Raw genomic sequence first — 20,952 nt, 5'->3', positions numbered from 1 at the left:
TCGTCCAAGCCAAATTTGACTATTAGGGGTGTCCACGATTCAGTTAACTGAACCATGGGCATATTTTGCAAACCGAACCGATGGTATCGGTTTTCCATTTCTCTAAACCAAAATCGAACCGGTACCACCAGTTAACCGGTCTACTAGTTTTGGTTTTTGATTGGTTTGGTGCTTCAGTTTTTTATATTTATAGTATATATTATATAAATATATATAGTATTATATTATAAATAATAAATGATATATAATATATTATAAATATTTTAAAAATATATAATATATTTATAAATAGATTATTATAAATATAATATAAGTATATATATATATATATAATGAATATATATTTATATATAATATATAGAAAATATGTGACATATACTAAAAATATATATAAAATATACATATGAATATATATACCAGTCGGTTCAGTTAACCGCTGGTTTTTTTGTAGGTTAACTGAAAACCAAACTGGTCCTTCGGTTTTTCAAAAATTCCAAATTGAAACCGAACTGATCGGTTTGGTTAACTGCATTCTACGATTCGATTTTCTCAATTTGGTTCAGTTTTTTGGTTTTTCATGGACACCCCTACTGGCTACTCGCTTTTTGTATGTTGCATGGGATCCATTGTCACCATAGTATTAGTTTATGTGGATGACACTATCATTGCTGGAAATGACATGTCCACCATATCTTCTCTAAAGAATCACCTCAATTCCAAATTCACACTTAAGGATCTTGGTCCACTTAAATATTTTTTTGGGAATCGAAGTTGCCCATTCCAAGAAGGGCATTTATCTTGCCTAATGAAAATATTCTCTTGAATAACTTGAAGATGCTGATATTCTTGGCTCTCACCCAACAACTACACCTATGGATCATTACCTTAAGCTCTCTAGGAATGATGAGACCTCTGTTTCAGATCCTTCTCAATATTGTCACTTAATTGAGCATCTGCTCTATCTCACCACTAATCGACCAAATATTGCATTCTTAGATTTATTTCATTTATTAATAATTATGACATTGATCACTTTTAGTAGTTTGATTTAATAATGCTATTCGATATCCTATTGAATCCAAATTTGATTTATATCCAATTTCATCCAATACTCCAATCCAATTGCAGCCCTATATGATAACCATTAGCATTGTTATATAGATGTTACATGGCTATCAAAGAACTTGGAGGCTAGAAATATGGGTCAACCTGATACTAACATGATTTGGTTGAGCATTTTTTAAAATTTGAATGTTCTTAGCCCAAGCCTGATGTGTAAATTCTTTAAATCTGGTACCTAAATTGCAATCCTACCGAAGACGGTGATGAGCAAGTCAATAACGTTGAGCATTACAAGTATCTAACAAGTAGAGTCTCATGATGGATTAGAACATGTTGAGTCCACTAGAAGTACAAAGGTTAAAGCTTAGAATACAAATACCATTGTTGATGCTGAAGCATTTTAGGCAAATTGAGCCCATCAACTGTAATGAGATAAGAAGAGGTTTAGGCCAATCTCCAACAAATGAGTGGCACATGTACATCTTTGCAATTTCACAAACCAAGGTGAGATGGTGTATTTTCAAAATATATATCAACAAATGAGTGGCACATGTACATCTTTGCAACAAATGAGTGGCACATGTACAACCTTACTCTTCGATATGACCTCCTTGCATATCTTCAGAATCTTCATGCAGTTTTCGTCTCCATAGTCGTGTAGGACCGGCTGATCGAGCAACCATTATACAAATTAATAACAAAATAGACTTATTAACTAATGAGCGGTGATCATCTAGCTCAATAAAAAAAAGGAAAATTCCCGATCAGCACCCTGTACTTTGACTCGAGTAATAGTTTGGTCTCCGAACTTTAAAATGTGACAATCTAGTATCTAGACTTTCTTTTAAAATGTGACAATCCAATACCTAAACTTTCAAAATGTGAAATATCCAATACCCGTCATTAACCAGTTCATTAATCAGCTATTGTGACATTTGAAAAGTCAAAAAATGTCCTTTGAATGCCATCTAATTCTCTTTATCAACCATCCAAATATTGACAAAAAATTGAATAGTCCTAAATCCTAGCCTCTTCTATTCAAAAAAGTTGGTGATTATTTAGAAGAATCTAGAATTTGGGACTATTCATTTTATTGTCAATGTTTGAATGGTTGATAAAGAGAATTAGATGGCATTCTTGACTTTTCATTCTTGACTTTTAAAACATTGATTGTGGATCCATTTGTTGATCACACATTTACTCACTCTCACCTTCATGAACACCGCATCCATTTTTGGAATGGATACAAACATATCACCTTCAATCCAAGTCAGCTCGGGCGCATTGGCTACTACTTGGGGCAGATCAAGCACCACACATTTTATACTGGGAACGACTTAGTGATGGCATACACAACTACCCTAGTACACCCGCCCATGTCAATTAGGGACCCTACTCCATCAAGATGTGCGCCTTCTTGCAGCCCTTCAACAACACTTTCACCATCAAACTCGTTTGATTCGTCATCCCTTCGCTAAACAATCGATTCATCACTGAATTCTTGCCAAAGAATTCCTCCATCCTTGTTAATGTACATTAACAACCAATACCTAAGACCTCCAGTCGCTAGTAATGGTTGTTGGATGCCGGTATTTGGTGATGATGGCTGCCATCCAAACCGATTAAGGTTAGTTTTTGATGAAGGGTGATTTGAGATCGTGTAGCATTAGTTTTCATAGAAAAAGAAGAGATGCAAAGAAGACAATACCTGAGGTTGATCCCATCGCCGGTGATGGTTGTTTGTCGCCGGCGGTAATGGTTGTTAAGTCTCCGTCGGGTGGATGGGGGGAGAGAGAGGGAGAAGATAACAAGTCCCTGCGACACTTAAGGGAGAGGAGAGGAGGGGACTCGAAAAAATGGGTTTTGCTTGCAACCTGCAAGCTAATGGTGTCTGCGACACTTAAGGGAGAGGAGAGGAGGGGACTCGAAAAAATGGGTTTTGCTTGCAACCTGCAAGCTAATGGTGTGAAGCATCCCCCACATGCTTCAAAGGTTTACACGAATTGGAGGACGCGTGCGCAAATGGTGCTCTGACTAAAGGTGCCTGGATTGAAGCCATGCTCTTCTAACCTCTCTTTTATAGATATTGTCCCCCTTCTAGGTATTCAGTTAACAACTTTGACTTCATTGGTAACTTTTAAACCTCCATCACCTGAAGACTCTCATTGATCAATAAGGAATCAAGCTTAGTTCCTTGTCTTCTGCTCCGTTGACAGGCTTGTTGATTGTTGTTAACAACCTAGTTGGTGTTTGACAACAATGCATTTTACAACTGTTCCGCTTTTGTTGATGTGTCATATGTGCTAAACTAGCAAATAAATAGAATCGACTAGAAAATCGTATTTGGCATTTCCGATTCTTAAAAAACGTTTTTATAATGATTAGTCTTGGAATTCAAAAAAGGCGGAGTTTCTTGAATCGCTTGTGTGGTTTTGAATTGTCCTAATCACCTGGCAAATTAAAATTTGAAAAAGCTGATTAATTTTTGAGAGGTCATACAATTGTCATTATAAATATATTTATAATATTAATATAAATCATTTTAAATGCCCAATCGGCCTATATCCCTTTTTTTGTATTTAAAAAAAAATTGTAATAAATCACTTGTAACTCTAGGCTAACGGTTGTGAAGTACTACGTGACAAACACTTACCCAATTTACAAGAGAGGAGGCCGTTTGTTTGTTGAAGGCCTGAAAAGGCATTTCAGACATTGTCCATGAGAGCTGAACCTCAGTTGCGAAAACAATGGTGGATGGTAAAAAAAAGGTCGCATGTGAATGGCGGAGACATTTTTATAGCAAGATGTACTAAACTTATTCAAAAGAAAAAAAATACCTACTTGATAAGGTCTACAAAAAGGGGTTTGTTCGATCAGCACCCCCTAGAAATTGAAATCTCAAATAGCATGGTAATTTCCCCCTCAAAATTGAAATCTCAACTAGCATGTTAGCATGGTACCGAAATCGAAACTACGGTCAACTCCCAACAAGTATGAAATTGGTTTCAACTCCTCGTCCCCTTACGTCAGTCAAAAAATTGTAAGTTTTTTACCCGTTATACCCCTGGACCCCAAAAAAGAGAAGTTCTGTTCTAAAAAGCTCTGGGCCTTGAAGTTCTATTCGAAAACGTAACCGTCTTCTTACCCATCTCGTCCTATAGAGATCCCGACCGTTTTGTCTTCTTTCCCATTTCGAACGTAAGATTTCTCCGTTCGCTCCCGACCGTCTTTTTCCCCATTTCAGACGTTGGAGGATTTTTCAGAGGAGATTCCTTTCTCCAAAAGTTCCTCCCTTCCCTCAAAGTTTTGACCGGAAAAGAAGAAGAAATTCATTCTCTCCCTTCTCTCAAAAAAGAAGTAGAATCCTTTTTCTCAAAGTTTCGACCGTTTGAAAGATTTTTAGAGCCCCTTGTGTTCACCGATCACTGGTCGTCGACGGCACTCTATATTCACCATTCAAAGGAAGTTCGAGGGCCGGTTTATTGTACGCCGGCCGTCAAAGGCACTCTGCATTAACTGTTGAAGGAAGCTCGAAGCTGGGTTTAGCAGCTGTTGGAAGGCTTCTCAAGCCCCCTACGTTCAACTGACTTGGAGGCCTTGTGTTTCCTGTGTTTCCGACTCACTCCACTTGGATGCCCCTATGTTTCCAAGCTAACTCCGATGCTTTAGCATCCCACTGGCCACCCGTGCGAAGCCTTTCCCAACTCGTTGCACTCTTATGCGTTGTTCTCAATCAGTGTCGGTGATTGACCGTTCAACTCCCTCGTTGAATCTTGGTAATTTGCGACACACTGAAGATCGGAATCCCTGTTTGTTGATGCTTCTCGACGCAAGCAATTTACTTTGTTACATTGTTTTCTCCTTGGTTGAGTGCTGTAAAGACCTCTGTAAATGAATTTTTTAATGTTGCTTAGTTCAGTGCTAATGCAAATGAATTGTTCAATGTTGATTACGATATGGATGTCATTACCGTGAATTATTGAACATTTGTATGTATGAATAACTAACAGAGTGTTGGGAATCAATCCCCCAATAGTTTGTAGTATAATACTAAGTATTGCTATTGCAAATGGAAATGCATCATTGAATTTTAATAAGCCGAAATAATCCATAGAAGTTGTTTTATAATTGTTGATTAAAATCTGAGATAGTATTTTTAGTGGGACGATATTATTTGTTAGCATTGATATAAGGCATTGTAAGTTACATGTGTTGCACTTGTAGGACCAGGTGCTACATGGCCCAACGATTGAAAGTGATTCTTCTAGCGATTGCAAATGTTTTGGAACGCCTTAGAAATGTGGAGAGAGCAGTTGAAGTTTGCATAAGACAGATTGAGTCCATGAAACTAGCTCATGAGTTAGTTATTGAATGTATGGCTACAGACAACTTGTTTTTGTTCCTTTTGTTATTATTCTCCTGCTGGTCTTGTGGAAATAGTTTATTGTAAGTGGTGAATACATTGGTTCAACGTTTTTACGATTGTGTTAGAAGACTCCCCCCTTTTGTTTTCATGTTGGCAAACTATTTTGGCGTTTTATTGTAGTTATGTTGGACTTTTAAATATAAATATATAAATATAATTGCTTACAAGATTTTTTTTTTTGTTTACTGAGAAATATTTGTATATCCATCGAATAAACATTCTCACAAGAGGTAGAGAAACCTAGGCCCACGATGAAGGCCAATGGTGGGAAATAGTGCTTTTATAGAACCATCGGTTCCCACCGATGGTCTGGTTCATTAGGCCAAGGGGCGACCAAAAGGTGTTAGGATGCTTGGTAGGTCAATGGCAGTAGGAGGGTGTGGGTATGGTGACCATTGCATCCCTCCACACCTACCGGATCAGCCAATTGGTGAACCTAGGTAGATGAGTGGCGGTACCACCTCCATAGGGTAGGGAGAGGTCTACTGGACGTCCACAAAGATGGCGGAGACACCCCGAGCCAATGGGAAGGACCGACGATGGGAAACTGTCATTTTGCAGAACCATTGTCGGTTTGGGCCGTTGGGCTGATGGGCGACCAGAAGGTGATGGGATGCTCGATGAATCAGTGGAAATAGGAAGGTGTGGGTTTGGTGGCCACCGAACCCCTCAGTACCGGCTAGAACGGCCTCTAGGTGATTCTTCCATTTCATCCTGTGGGATTCAGAGACACCCCAGGCCAAGGGGAAGGCCGACGGTGGGAAATGGTGCTTTTGTAGAACCACCGTTTCCCATTGTCAGTTCAGGCCATTGGGTTGACGGGCGGTTGGAAGGTATTGGGATGCTTGGTAGGTTAGTGACAGTAGGAGGTTGTGTGTTTGGTGGACGAAAGGTGTCGGAATGCTTGGGCCTTGCTGAATTGCAGAGTCTTTTCATCAACTATAAAGCAATGGCTAGTCGAGTTCCATGATTTTACTAGATAACTCAGAAGGGCATCTCTACAGTCACATGTGGCAAATCCAAGAAGTGTCCAAAGGGAGTCTGTTGGAGCCTTCTCTTGTGCTCCAAACTTAGAGACAAGCTATTCAACATCTCCCTAAATCGTTTCGTGAAGCACCTTGTCCCAACTTTGTCACCTAACATTTCTACCAAGAATTTAACACCTTAACGTTAGCACAAGAGACAATTCGAAAACAATGTACCATTTCAATTTCAATAAAAATGTCAAAATTCAATTATCACTCAGCAAAATCAAGAAATCAACTCCCAACAATAAACTATCTAATACAGGGTATTCATCAAAATAAAGGCACTTTATAATTAAATAATAGTTCAAAGGAAACAAAAACTAAAGATCTTTTGGTGCTATACCCCATTTTCAATTTGTTGAGGAATCTGGAAAGAAAGAAATAGAAGAGACAAGAAATATGGACAGATTGTGATAAGTTGATTGGGTGCTGGTGTTACCAGAATTCTCACGATTAGATAAAACTTCTTTTGGTTTGAGTTTTCAGAACAAACACGAGTTAGGTTGGAATTTCTGTTTTAGATAGATGTGTTCGAAGTTTTTGTACATTCTTTGTTCTATGGTGCCAGGTCATCACCCTACATTCAGTACTAACCTTTTTTATTTTAACAATATTTCCTTGATTTACTATAAAAAAAATTGTTCTTTTCATTTCTTTTTTAATCATCAGCAGCAATTAAGAAATTTTATTCATATAATGAAAATGTAGAAAACCCAACATACTGAAAATGACTACAAGGAAAAAGTATTACACTGGCAAGTGACAAAACATTTGCTAAGTACCATTGCATAGACTACTTGAATTAGCCCCCAGGCCAGGTCCCCCACCGCATCCCATACCTTATCAAACCTTATAACCTCTTCCTTGCTAGGGCATCGACTAGGATCTTTGCTAGCATTTAAGTCCATCTAAATAAACCGTTAAAAGTTAACGGTGCTTTTACTTCTCTCATTGAAGTCCATACTTAAGAGGTCGGTCCACTTTGTTTGCTGGTCGAATTGTAAAAGAAGAAGGCTCAGAGGATTTGGGGTGACTTATCCGGTGTGGGTGCTTCAATGCTTAAGTTAGTACTTTATGTGCAAACAGCTCATGATGATCCGACCTGTAGAGGTGACCCACACAGGATAAACCACCCTGGGTCATCTGAACCTTCTTCTTTTGCAGTTCGACCAACCCACAAAGCAGATTATCGTCTAAACTACCCTCCAGCTAAGAGCATCCAGATTACACACCATCACCTTATAAGAGAACAAGTTTAGCCCTTAAAAGATCTCCTAATTTCCTTCACAAACTGGGTCATAGAAGCTAAGTACATCGTAACTAAAAACATTTCCCACTACTGATTGGCTTAGGTTTCTAGGAGAGTGCCCATCTTACTTTTCCTACTCCTAGGAAGACAATTAAGCATCACCTACCACTTACGCGAGGCCAAAGCAGCCGCTACCTGCCAGCCCCTCAATAAAGAGTCCATTGGAGCACCATTAAATTCATTCCTCATAAAAACCTAATGTGCCACTCACCTTTTTCAGGTCAATGAGAGTGTTCACTTCAAGTTTCATATTGTCCAATATACACGAGTTTCTTTCATACCAAAAACTCCAAAGCGTTGCTGCTTTAGCATACAACTGAAACAAGTTCACTCCTCTCGGAATTTAGGCATACCAAGATAGAGGAAAATAAATATATAATTTTCATGGATGGAACAATGGTTTTCAAAAAATTGCCATATCAGCAATGACAGTTTAGATTATGTATCATATAATACGCGTTTAGTTAGTTCTAAAGATAATTCCTCACCTCGGCGAACAATTAAGAAACTGAAATGAATCAGAAACGTGAAGATGGGAAACAAAATAATTACAAGCAATGATGAGGCAGCTTCAGAGAGTTTTGAGACGAAAGAAATCTATAATTGAATGCCAATTTTCACAATCAGCTTGTTATACAATCAAAATCCATTTTAATTGAAGTCATTCCGGTTCAATTAAACATTCCAATTCAATTCAATCCACCTAAAACGCATAGTTCTTTCAGAATCACTATTAGGCTCAAGCTCACAAAAACACTATCAAAGAAGAGGAGTCAGTGATCTAGGATCAGAAACCAGAGACCATAGATCAGATCAGCAACGAACGACTATCCAGAATAATCGGAAAAAACCCCAACTTCTACAAAATATATATGCAGCAGAACCCACAGAAAAAAAGAGTAAATTAGTGAGAAAGAAGACAAACCTCAAAAGCAAGCCCGACACCCATATCGAATTCCACAGGAGCTGACACGAAGCACTGTAATAAAGGGAAGACAAACCTCAAAAGCAAGCCCGACACCCATATATATATCAACATCTTCTGATCACATTACCGAATGATAGGACTTCAGGGAAGCGAGATGATAGTAAAGGATTCGAAATCGAAGAAAAGATAATTGGGGTTTCTTCGGTCAGCTATTCCTTAGAAAACGGTCTGAATCTCTACCGGACGAGATGGGGAAGAAGGCAGTTATGTTTACGAACAGAGGTAGGAATGGCAATTTTCCCTAGTAGGGATTCATCCCGAATGGAGTGGGGATGGGGATGATTTTCTCCTGCTGGGAAGGGGATGGAAAAATTTTCATCCCTGTCAGCGGGGATGGGGCAGGGACGGGGAGAGAATTCCCCGCTCTGTCAGATTTCCACTAATATATATGTATATATGCATGCATACGTTATATGCACATACATCTCTATATTAATATTTTAAAAAATATGGTTGAATACATTTGAATCTTTTCTTGTAAAGTTTAATTATTTTATTTTTATTTTTTTAAATAAAATAAAAAATAAAAACAAAACGATTAATATTATAAAAATCATGGAAAATGGAGATTCCCACGAGATTGGAAATCCCCATGAGAACGGGAATGGAAATAACCTTATCTCCATTAGCAAGGACGGAGACGGAAATAGGGATGGGGATTTTCATGGGGACGGTCCCCACCCGGCCCCATTGCCATTCCTAAACAGAATTTCAATGCCGAGAGGTTTTATGAATATAACTTCTCTTTTTTGGGGTTTAGGGGTATAACGGGTAAGAAAACTTACAATTTTTTTGCTGACCTATGGGGAGGAGTTGAAACAAATTTTATATTTATTGGCTGTAGCTAACTGTAATTTTGGTTTCCCAACCATTATTTGAAATTTCTATTTCTAAATGGTAGTTGACCTAAGTTGGGTGCGGATGTAATAGGCACGTTAGGTAGACACAATGAATGAGCAGTCCCAGCCAAATAACTGTATTATTTATATCAAAATAATTAAAAATCAAAAATAAGAAAAAAAGAAAACTTGTCCTGTTAATCCGCCATTCTCTCCGACCTGTCCCGTCTATAAGATGTGCATTTGGGAGAGACACTGTAAATCGGACAAAAAGAGAATACTTTGGGCATTGACTTCAAATATTTGCCGACATTAACTTCAAATACTTCAATTTGGGACAGCTGCATGTTGAACGCTTAGGTGTATAGAAAGCTTTGGGAATTTCTTTTAAAGGCAGAGTTGAAGAAGACTTTGGGAATTGACTTCAAATATAATCACAATAAATTATTTAGTTATGCACCACTCACGTTCCTATCTCAAGTTCCCGGTAGGAATACCCACCTTCGTTCCTATTTCTTCTTCGTCGTCTCCGTCCTCTTTTCCTTCCGATCCAAACACAACTGGGTGTAAAAGGTGACCAGGCCATTATTCAAGTGCCAATGCCAATGAACACCATCATCATCTCTATTAGTTTTTCCCTCTTCGGCATCATATTTGTTGCGTTTCTAATTGTTGGGTTTTGCTTCCTTGGCAAAAGAAAGTTGAGGAAATCAAAAACTGAGGAAAGAAGAGAAAAAAATGGAGATCTTTTCTCTATATGGAACTATGACGGATATATTGCATATGAAGACATCATTAAAGCCACAGAGAATTTTGACATCAAATATTGTATTGCAAAAGGAGGTTATGGGAGTATCTACAAGGCACAGCTTCCTGCCGGACAAGTAGTAGCCTTAAAGAAACTTCACCTCTGGGAAGGAACGGTTTCGGCTTACGTAGAAACCTTGAAGCATGAGTTCCAGGTATTAGCAAAAGTACGGCACCGAAACATCGTGAAACTCTTCGGTTTTTGTTTCCATCGAAGATGCATGTTCTTTGTTTATGAGTACATGGAAAGAGGAAGCTTATATCAGATATTGAGAAATCAAGAGAAAGCTGCAGAATTGGATTGGAATAAGCGGGTAAACATCGTCAAAGGGGTAGCTCATGCTCTATCTTACTTGCATCATGATTGCACGCCCCCAATAATTCACAGAGACTTAACTAGCAACAGTATTCTTCTAGACTCAGAATTCAAGGCTTGTCTCTCAGACTTCGAAACTGCTAAACTACTATATCCTCATTCTTCAAATCAGACTATGTTCTTAGGCACATGTGGGTATGTTGCTCCAGGTAAGTTTACTCTTGCTTGCTTTAATTTTCTCTTTTTACAGATTTTTCAAGGTAACTACAGATATTTGGAATTTCCATTTTGACAAAATAGATTAGTGGTAAATAGGTAATAAGATAATAACTTACCTTATCAATAGGTCATGAGTTGGAATTAATTATATCATAGACATTTGTTTTCTCTGGTGTATCTTTAAGGGTCAGGTCATTTCCTCTTCCTGTAAGATAGAATTTAAAATAAAGAATAAAAACAGAGAGAAGATGAAGAAACATCATACTTTCACAAGGGATAAGATTGGTGTGTTCGAAAGTGTGTTGTTAACCACTTCGGAACACCAGTTTAATATTTATAAATTTTTTTCTAATTCCCAAACAATTACTAACACAGTAAAAGGATGATAACGGGTTGTAATCACAGGGAAGCGAGGAAAAAAAATAATATGTACTTAGATTTGGACAAGAGAATATTGATGAGGGCGGATTTGGCCCTCCAGTGAAAATATGACACCTGGCACCTCATGCCAACTAAGTGCAGCCTCTTGACAACTAGGTAGCTCGCCACTTAGGGGCAACTCGGCACTTACAGGCAGCCTGGCGTCTTACGAAGAGCTCGCCACTTAGGGGCAGCTTGGCACTTACAGACAACTTGGTGTCTTACGAAGAGCTCGCCACTTAGGGGCAGCTCGGCACTTACAGGCAGCCTAGCGTCTTACGAAGAGCTCGCCACTTACAAGCAGTTTGGCGTCTTACGAAGAGCTCGCCACTTAGGGGCAGCTCGGCATAGGCAGCTCGCCATAGACAGCCGACCACTCCACAGGCAGCCTGGCGTCTTAGGAAGAGCTCGGCATAGGTAGCTCGCCACTTAGGGGCAGCTCGGCGTATCTCAGGAAGATCTCCTGCCTGACAGATTCGGAGACCTGCGCCCACGTCTCTCGCCAGGCGGCGCCGTGCCTGCCATCCCTGAGAGCTGTTTGTTGCCTGGCAGAGCCGTACCCTGCAACAACTGGCTGCACCCACCACCTCAGCTCTGGCAGTAACGGCTACGACAGAGAGACAGAGGCGGTTATGCCTGACATGACAGAGGCGGTTATGCCTGACATGATAGAGGCGGTTATGCCTGATTTGACTGGACACCGCTATATAAGGACTCCAACCCCCAAAGAAAAAAGGGGGAAAGTGGAAAAATGGAGGTAATCCCTGCTCTCTAGCTCTCTCATTTCTCTCCAAGCTCTTTGCAATCAGAATGCTAACTTAGGCATCGGAGAGTCCCCGCCGGGTAAATACCCCTGGGTCCTCTGATTCAGTTCTGGCAGGTTCCTCAGTTCCCGCCACCTACAAAGAGGAGGAAAAGATGGAGTTCTCGCAGGTCTCTCAGCTCTCGCTGCCTACAAAGGAGAGGAGATCACCTCATGCAGAGGGCAGTCAGGTTGCGCTACACCAGGGAGCTCCACCACCCTCTGAGTTACAGGCCACCTAGGAGCAGGTCAAATGACGAGTCCATCCAGGTTACTCACCACCAGGGAGCTCGTCACCAGGTAGCTCATCACCAGGGAGCTCGTCACCAGGTAGCTCACCACCAGGGAGCTCGTCACCAAGTAGCTCACCACCAGGCACTTCACCACCAGGGAGCTCCACCATCCTCTCCTGGGAGTAGGTCAAATGACGAGGTGCTTAGCCAAAAAGATTGATACATCACAAAAATTGGTACGTGAGCAGAAACGGTTACATCAAATATAATTGAGAATTGTAGAAAATAAGAAAATAAAATCTATTATTGCTTAAATTAAATGATTCGGAATTAAACAAAACAATAACTAAAATTTAGAATTTAACGCAGTGCAGAAATCAACAAAAGAAATAAAAGACATAAACCAAGTTGATCCAGAATGCGGATCGAGTGGCAGTAGATGCAGATTGGCTAAACAGCTTGCAGGAACCCCTCCTGACAAGAATCGGGCATCCTTCCTTTCTACAACCCTCGAACCCCTCGAGGCACCTTAGCCTTGAACCAAACGAAATCAGATTTGCAAAATAGAGAAATGAATAAGAATTAAATCTAAAAGAATGCAAAAATAAAAATAATAGAAAATAAAATGAAGAAAATAAAAGAGTGGTTGATCAGATCTAGTGGCGGTAGTTGCAGATTGATTGAACATCTTGCAGGAACCCCTCCTAACAAGATTTGGGAGTCCTCCCCTTCTACAACCCTTGAACTCCTCAAGAAACCTTAGCCTTGTTAACTGGGTGAATTGACCAACCCCTTCTATAGGGCCCCTGGGACCCTTTTTATAGAGAATGGTAGACACAACTGGAAATAAAGATAAAAATGGGGGGCGGCGGCTAGGATTTAGCAAAGTTAGGGATGCCCTAGGGTTTCTAATGGATGGCTAAGATGGTTTTGGGGTGATCCTATGGCTAAAGATGGAAGGCGAGGAAACCCATTATTATGTAGGGCTAAGATTTGGGCGCCCAAAAATGGAGGTTGTAGATTAGAACATCTAGGGTTGAAGGGTTAAGATTAAAAGAATATGCAGTGCCCTAGATTGAACAACTGAAATATAAGATGGAGGGAGTGGCTGAGATTTAATGGTGGGGAGCTGAATGGTGAGGATTAGTAGAATAGGTGGCTCCTAAGGTTAGAATGCTAAAAAGAGAGTACCCTACAATGGGTGGTGGAGATTAGAAAGGATGAAAAGTAAGGGTTTAGCAATTAGGGGTGGCTAGGGTTTGTTAAGAGTGAAAAGAATGGGTTAAAACGTGCCCTAGGGTTTGCTAAGTCATGGGGAGCATGCTAATAAGGGGAGCCAAATTGGGTTTAGCATGTAGGAGGCACCCTCCTACTTTTAGTTTTTCACAAAAACACTCCCTTTCTCAATTGGACTTCACACCATCTTTCCAAAATATGCATTTCAGCCATGGAAACTTCCTAGTTTTCCCTAGAATTTGCACAGAGACCTGTGGGAGCCACAACATTGCATTTAACTGAGAAAAAGACACATCTTGACTATTCTAAGACTGAAAATACCCCTGAATTGATGCCCTTAAGGCATCAAAATGCAGGGTTATCACACCCCCAACTTAACCATTACTAGTCCCTTAGCAATGCAACCCTAAAATTACATTGAGTATATAAATCTTTCCCATCTCAAGATCATCTGTAACAGAATTAATCAAGCATCCTGATTCCAGCATTCTCAAACTCTATATAGATTGGTATTGGGCTTTAGGGGTAAAACTGTCTTATTTTGAAGATGGTAGTTCGGCAAAGTCTACCCCGAGCTGTTACAAGGTGGCAGTTCGGCGAAGCCTACCCCGAGCTGTTAGAAGATGGTAGTTCGGCGAAGTCTATCCCGAGCTGTTACAAGGCGCAGTTGGGTGAAGTCTACCCCGAGCTGTTACAAGGTGGGTTAGTTCGGCGGAGTGTGCCCTTGTTGCCGCCTAGGCTTGACCCCTTTTGCCGAGCTGTCGTTTCTGCCACGTGTCTCATAATAAAGAGGTCGGGCCAAATTTTCCTTCATCAATTGCCCCCCACTCCTTGCGCCGAGGGCCTTGCCATGGTGCGGGGAGTTTTCATGAGGTGGTTGTAGATTTGTCCCATCCTTCAAACCTTCACTGTATGAGACGCTTTTTCTAGGGTTTTTTTGGTTTTCGAGAAGGCTGGAAACGTGCCTTACTCAAAAACGCTGGTGGTTGTGACCGTGCGTTTTAAATTTCAAACCAACTCGCGCCGCTGGGACGTGACAGCGGGTCATTTCAAAAAGGCACGCCACTGCTGTACATACGCCGTCGACTGTCAGGGAGACGTGTGGCGTGTCAGATTCGAAGAGACGCGTGTCGAAGTGACATCGGTTTCAAAAAGATGTGCTGACGTTTCACTTTTTTCGGAAAGACGTGCACCAATCACGTCTCGAATTTAAGGGTTGCGCGGTTGGTAAGAACGTGGGCCGTCGGATCGTCTTCAGTCTGCACGGTCGATTCTTGGTTACTGTAGCTATAAATAGTGGGGGACCCCGGTTGGTTTGTCACTTCTGCGGTTGTCTATCGAGTTCGCGTCCAACCTTCCAACTCGCGTCTGTCTCTTCCAGCTCGCGTCAAGGCTGGTTATAGTCTTCACGGTTCTTTAGCTTGTTCTTCAAACTTTCCGGCGAGTACTTTCTTGAACCTATCTTTTCCCTAATGTCTAGCTTTGATAGCTCAGACGATTCTTCGAGTAGGGCCGACGTAGGTTCCACCAACCGAGCCGTGTCCCCAGACTGCCTCAGTGACCCCGAGGTGGAGCTTGAAGACTATGAACTAGTGGGCCGAGTTGCTTCGGGCAGTTTGGCGTCTACCTCCCGCCGAGGTCGGATGCTAGATAGGTTTGGTCCTTCGACCATGACGCCTGAGGGGCTTCAATCCATACTTCTGTCCTACAATCTTCCTGGGGGGTACACATATTTCATTCCTTCGGGTAGCTTTCCTTGGGAACACGGTCCCGACGAGATCGTGATTTTTCGAGAGCAGCTCGCCGCAGGGTTGCGACTTCCTTTCCATCCCCTCCTCGTCGAAGTCATAAACCACTTCGGTGTCACCATTGGCCAGCTTCATCCGAACTCTATTCGGAACCTGGTGGGGACGATATCCCTTTTTTGCAAGCAGAATTTCCCCTTGGATTTAGAGATATTCTCCTCTATCTTGATGCTCAAGAGACAGGCGGGTCCTCTTCCTGGGGGGAGACGGGCGTATTACCTTACTCCTTGCCAGGGTTTTAAGCTTCTGCACGATCTCCCTAACAAGGTCCCGGCGTGGAAGCGGGACTATTTTGGCGTGCGAAGTGCACAAGGATGGCCCTTTCAGACCGGGTGGGGTGAGGCCGCTCCCGACTCGGGCGTAACTCTTGATAAAGAGACGGTGAAGGGTCTCCGGCAGTGGGCACGGCAAGGCTTAAAGTGCCACCACTACTTAACGGAGGCTAAGCTTTTTGCAGCCGGCTTGAGTTCGGGTAGGTTTCTGGCTATGCGGTTTCTTGCTTGCTCTGTTCCTTCATTTTTTCTGATGTCGAACTCGTTCTGCAGGTGTGATGGATGCGGAGAGAACTCGCGGAGGGTGTTTGTTCCAAGGTATGAAGAGGAGGAAGCGGGTCGCCAAGCGAACTCGTACCGAGCTGCCCCTGGATGAGGAGCCCCAAGCCCCAGACCATACGACAGAGGATCTGCCCAGGGAGCCCGAAGTGACTCCACCGGTGCACGAGACTGCTGGGGCACCTTTCGCTGAAACCACTCATACGGGCGCTCCTGCGTACTCAAGTGCTCCTCACTCCGGGTCTGCTCATACGTGGGCTGGGACCTCAGGCTCGGGAGCTCAAGGGGAGTTTAGGAGCGTGTTGATGCCGAACTACGCTCTTCAAAAGAGTAGGGATACTACTTTCCCCGAGGAGGTCGCGGCGTGGACCGATCTTCCGTTGAATCAGGTCGCTTGCCGCGCCGTAACACATGCCATGGTGGTAAGTGAGATTTTGTCTTCCTTTTTTATTCTATTGCTTCTGCTGTTATTTGCTCACTTGTTTCTTTTGGTAGGTGAATTCTTCAATTCATGCCTTGGCTGCGCAAGTGGAGAGGAGCTCGTGACAGGTGCGAGCTGCTGAGGCTGCTGCTCATGTGGCTGAAGAAGCCTTCAGTGCTGCAGAGGCAAATACCCGGGCTGCTGAGGCGGCTGCTTACGCTGCTGAAAAGGCTACTCGCATCGCGATGGCCAGACAGGCGAGGTCTCAGCGTGACGCCGAGGCCATGGGGGTAGTTGTCAAGCACATGGCGGACTTGAAGTTGGATTTGCAGCATCAAGTCGAGTATCTTCAGGAGGACATTAGGGAGAGAACACATATTTTCTCCCAAGGCATTGAAGATGCCAAAAAGAAGGCAGTTGAAGACTATATTGCCTCCTCGCGTTTTGACGATCTGATGGTGGACTCTTACAGGAGGGGGTTCAAGTTGAGCCGGTGGATGATCCGGAATACATACCCCGACCTCGATGTAAGTGCCATAACCACTTCGCGCATAACTCAAGAGATGGTCAATGCTGCCGATGGCGAGCCGGACTCTGAAGGAGAGGCAGGGCCTTCGGGTGTTGTTGAAGTGCCTTCCGATGGCGAAGAAGTAGCTCCGGGCATGTATTTTTTTTTTTTGCCAATGTACTGTTTCTTGCAATGGAGTGTCTTTTTCCCCTTGCTCATCTTCCCCGAGCTGTTTCTTTGCCGGGTTTTTAGATTTCCGTGGTCTTTTATGCTACGAACTGATTTTTTGCCGAGCTGATAATGTGCTAAAGTTCCTCGGCTTGCCTTGTGGCATTGCCTGACTTTGTCCACTTCGCTAGGTGGTTTATAGGTAGTATCGCCTCAAGTTCACGATGTTCCACGTTCGGGGTACTCGTTTGCCTTCCAAGGTTTCGAGTTCATATGCACCCCCGAGCGCTGTTTTTACTTTATAGGGACCTTCCCAATTAGGTCCAAGCTTGCCGACGCCGGGTTTGGGCACCATAATTTTCCGGAGAACCAGGTCACCGACTCGGAAGCTTCATCGCTTTACTCTGCTATTGTAGTAGCGGGCTACCTGCTGCTGGTATGCCGCTGTTCGGATGTGCGCGAGGTCCCTTACCTCGTCCAGTAGGTCGAGGTTGGTGTGTAACTCGTCTCCGTTCGTCCGATCGTCGTATGTTTCTAATCACAACGTTGGTATTTCGATTTCCGCCGGGATCACCGCTTCAGTGCCGTAGGTGAGGTTGAAGGGGGTTTCTCCCGTGGCTGCTTTTTCGGTCATTCGGTGAGCCCATAAGACACTTGGTAGCTCTTCGGCCCACAATCCCTTAGCTCGGTCCAGACGTGCTTTCAGCCCATAAGACACTTGGTAGCTTTCCGTCTGACCGTTTGCTTGTGGGTGCGCGACTGACGTGAAATTTTGCCGAATCCCCATGTCCTGGCACCACTCTTGGAACTTGATATCTTCGAACTGTTTGCCGTTGTCGGAAATTAGAACCCGAGGTAATCCGAAGCGACATACTATGTTCTTCCAAAAGAAGTTCTGTATGTTTCGAGCCGTAACAGTTGCCAGAGGTTCGGCTTCTTTCCACTTCGTAAAATAATCTACCGCAACAACTAAGAATTTTCGCCCGCCTGCTGCTTGTGGGAATGGCCCGAGGAGGTCGATGCCCCATTGTGCAAAGGGCCACGGGCTGGTGAGGTATTTGAGGTCGGAGGCAGGTTGATGGTGGATGTTAGCGTGCTTCTGACACTTGTCGCATTTTCTGACGAGCTTGACAGCTTCTGCCTTCATCGTTGGCCAATAGTATCCTTGTCGAAGTGCCTTTTGGGCGAGTGCTCTACCCCCCAAGTGTCCGCCGCACAGGCCTTCATGAGTGTCGCAGAGTACAAACTTGGCTTCGGTAGGTCGCAGGCACCGCAAATAGGGGAGCGTGTACGACTGTCGGTATAACCGTTCGTCTATTATGACATATTTGGCCGCCTGGTGCTGCACCTTTTTGGCGGCATTGCGTTCTACAGGGAGGGTTCGGTCTTTCAGGAAGCTCGCGAGTGGATCGATCCAGCTCGGCTCTGCTTCTAAGATGGGAGCGACCTCCTCTGTCCCCCCGAGAATACTAGGCCGAGGTAAGTCCTCTATGTACACAGTTCTCATATTGTTGTGACTCGTGCTGGCTAACTGGGATAGGGCGTCGGCCTCAGTGTTTTCGGACCTCGGGATTTGCCTGATGATGTGTGACCAGAAGTTGAGCAGGGCTTCTTTTACTTTGGCCAAATATGCGATCATGGAGAGATCGCGTGCTTCGTATTCGCCGGTAACTTGGTTTACAACGAGCTGAGAATCGCTGCAGATGACCAAGTGTTTTGCCTTTAACTTTCACTCTAGGTCCAGCCCGGCGATTAGTGCTTCGTACTCTGCCTCGTTGTTGGATGCCGCGAATTCAAAGCGTAGCGCGTACTCTACTTTTGTGCCGCTTGGGCCGCACAAGACTATTCCAGCTTCGCTGCCCTGCTGGTTCGAGGAACCATCCACGTGAAGGATCCAGGGCTCCTCATCCCAATTCGCTCTTCGCCTGATCAGGAGAGATGCCACACTGGATGTTACTTCACGGGGTTCAAACTCTATGGGCTCAGGAGCTCCGGGTTCGCCGCAAATGGGGACCTCGGGCTCGACCTGCGGGGCTTCGTGGCTGAAAGTGCACTCGGCGATAAAATCTGCCAAAGCTTGGGCCTTGATAGCGGTTCTCGGTTTGTACTAGAGATCGTACTCACTGAGTTCGATGGCCCATTTCGTTAGTCGACCGGAGACTTCGGGTTTGAGTAAAACTTGTCTGAGAGGCTTGTCAGTTAGGACGATGACTGTATGAGCCTGGAAGTACGGGCGGAGTTTCCGAGCTGCTATTACTAGGGCGTATGCTAGTTTTATATCTTCGGGTACCTTGCCTCTGCTCCCTGCAAAATCTTACTAACATAATATATGGGTCGTTGGACCCGGTCTGTTTCCTTTATTAGTACCGAACTGACCGCCTCGTCGCTCGCCGAGAGGTACAATTGTAAGACCTCGCCCACCTCGGGCCGGGCTAAGGTTGGTATACTAGCGAGGTAACCTTTTAGTTCGTCGAACGCGAATTGGCAGTCCTGGGTCCATTCGAACCCTTTGCCTTTGACTGCCTTGAAGAAGGGTAGGCAGCGGTCTGCTGACTTGGATAAGAAGCGGCTTAGAGCGGCTATGCGGCCGTTTAGCCTCTGGACCTCTTTTACTTTCCGAGGTGGTTTCATATCTAGAACGGCTTTTACTTTGTCCGGGTTGGCCTCAATACCGCGCCGATTGACAATGTAGCCTAGGAACTTGCCCGAGGTGACGCCGAAGACACACTTGTTGGGATTCAACTTCATGCTAAAGTGTCGCAGGATTTGGAAAATAGAATCTAAGTCTTGTATTAACTCTTGTGAAAACTGAGTTTTGACGACCATGTCGTCTACATAGTACTCTATCTTCGTACCAATCAGGGGCCGAAACAGCTTATTTACAAGTCTTTGGAAGGTTGCCCCGGCGTTTTTTAGTCCGAAGGGCATGACTTTGTAGCAATACAGGCTGAACTCGGTAATGAAGCTGGTTTTTTCCTCGTCGGATGGGTCCATCCTAACTTGGTTGTAGCCCGAGTAGGCGTCCAGGAAGCTTAGCAACTCGTTTCCCGAGGTCGCATCCACTAGGCGGTCAATTCTGGGGAGGGGGAAGCAATCTTTCGGGCAAGCTCGGTTCAGGTCGGTATAGTCGACGCACATGCGCCACTTGCCGTTTGCCTTTTTTACCAACACCGGGTTGGCCACCCAGCTCGGGTAGTGGACTTCCCTTATGAAGTTTGCTGCGAGGAGCTTCTCAACCTCCTCGTCGACCGCTCTCCAGCGTTCTGGGGCTAAGTTGCGTTTCTTCTGTCTAACGGGTCTGACTACAAGGTCAGTATTAAGCTTGTGAGTTATCAGTCCAGGGCTAATGCTAGGCATGTCGGCCGCAGACCAGGCAAAAATATCTAAATTTTGGAGTAAAAAACTTACCAGTTCGGCTCGTAGGGGATCTTCGATGGAAGCTCCGATGCTTAGTGTGCGAGCTGGGTCCGTAGCTGAAGCCTGGATTGCGACTGTTTCCTCCGTGGGCGAAGCTCGCTCCTCACCTTGCTCCACCGGCCGCTCCAGCTCGAGGTCGTTGGCCGTCTTGGTTTTTCCCTTTAGGGCGGCAACGTAGCACTTGCGGGACTCGAGCTGGTCGCCCCGCGCTACCCCTATACCGAAGTCCGTAGGGAACTTCATGGCCAGGTGGAGACCGCCGCCCGTAGGACATGCGTGATCGGCTGCCCTATTATGGCATTGTATGGGGAGGGGGTCGCGACTACCAGGAAATCATGGTTGAGTCTGACCGCACAAGGCCATGTGCTGACTTCCATAGGGACAGTTATTTTCCCGA

At 43.9% G+C, this 20,952-nt stretch overlaps 1 protein-coding gene and 1 long non-coding RNA gene across 2 annotated transcripts; one reads left to right on the top strand and one right to left on the bottom strand.

Moving 5' to 3' along the window:
- Positions 1-3,853: 3,853 nt before the first annotated feature.
- On the bottom strand, positions 3,854-9,175 carry LOC148852217 (uncharacterized). Its single transcript, XR_016098976.1, has 2 exons — positions 8,751-9,175; positions 3,854-4,947 (listed from the first exon to the last, which is right to left on the bottom strand). It is a non-coding gene; the product is annotated as an uncharacterized LOC148852217 (long non-coding RNA).
- A 1,076-nt stretch (positions 9,176-10,251) lies between these two features.
- Positions 10,252-11,039, top strand: LOC148852216 (MDIS1-interacting receptor like kinase 2-like). The gene is made up of 2 exons (XM_088945751.1): positions 10,252-10,984; positions 11,026-11,039. The coding sequence occupies exons 1-2, from the start codon at positions 10,252-10,254 to the stop codon at positions 11,037-11,039; spliced, it is 747 nt and encodes a 248-aa protein (XP_088801877.1).
- Positions 11,040-20,952: the final 9,913 nt, after the last annotated feature.

Source organism: Nelumbo lutea, chromosome 5 (assembly GCF_056320005.1).
Source record: "Nelumbo lutea isolate HS-2025 chromosome 5, American lotus-T2T, whole genome shotgun sequence".
Taxonomy (NCBI): domain Eukaryota; kingdom Viridiplantae; phylum Streptophyta; class Magnoliopsida; order Proteales; family Nelumbonaceae; genus Nelumbo; species Nelumbo lutea.
The sequence above is the reverse complement of the archived record's forward strand: the minus strand, read 5'-3'. Positions and strand labels throughout refer to the sequence as shown.

Coding starts and splice junctions, on each gene's coding strand:
- LOC148852216 (XM_088945751.1), top strand. CDS start 10,252: ATGCCAATGAACACCATCATCATCTCTATTAGTTTTTCCCTCTTCGGC.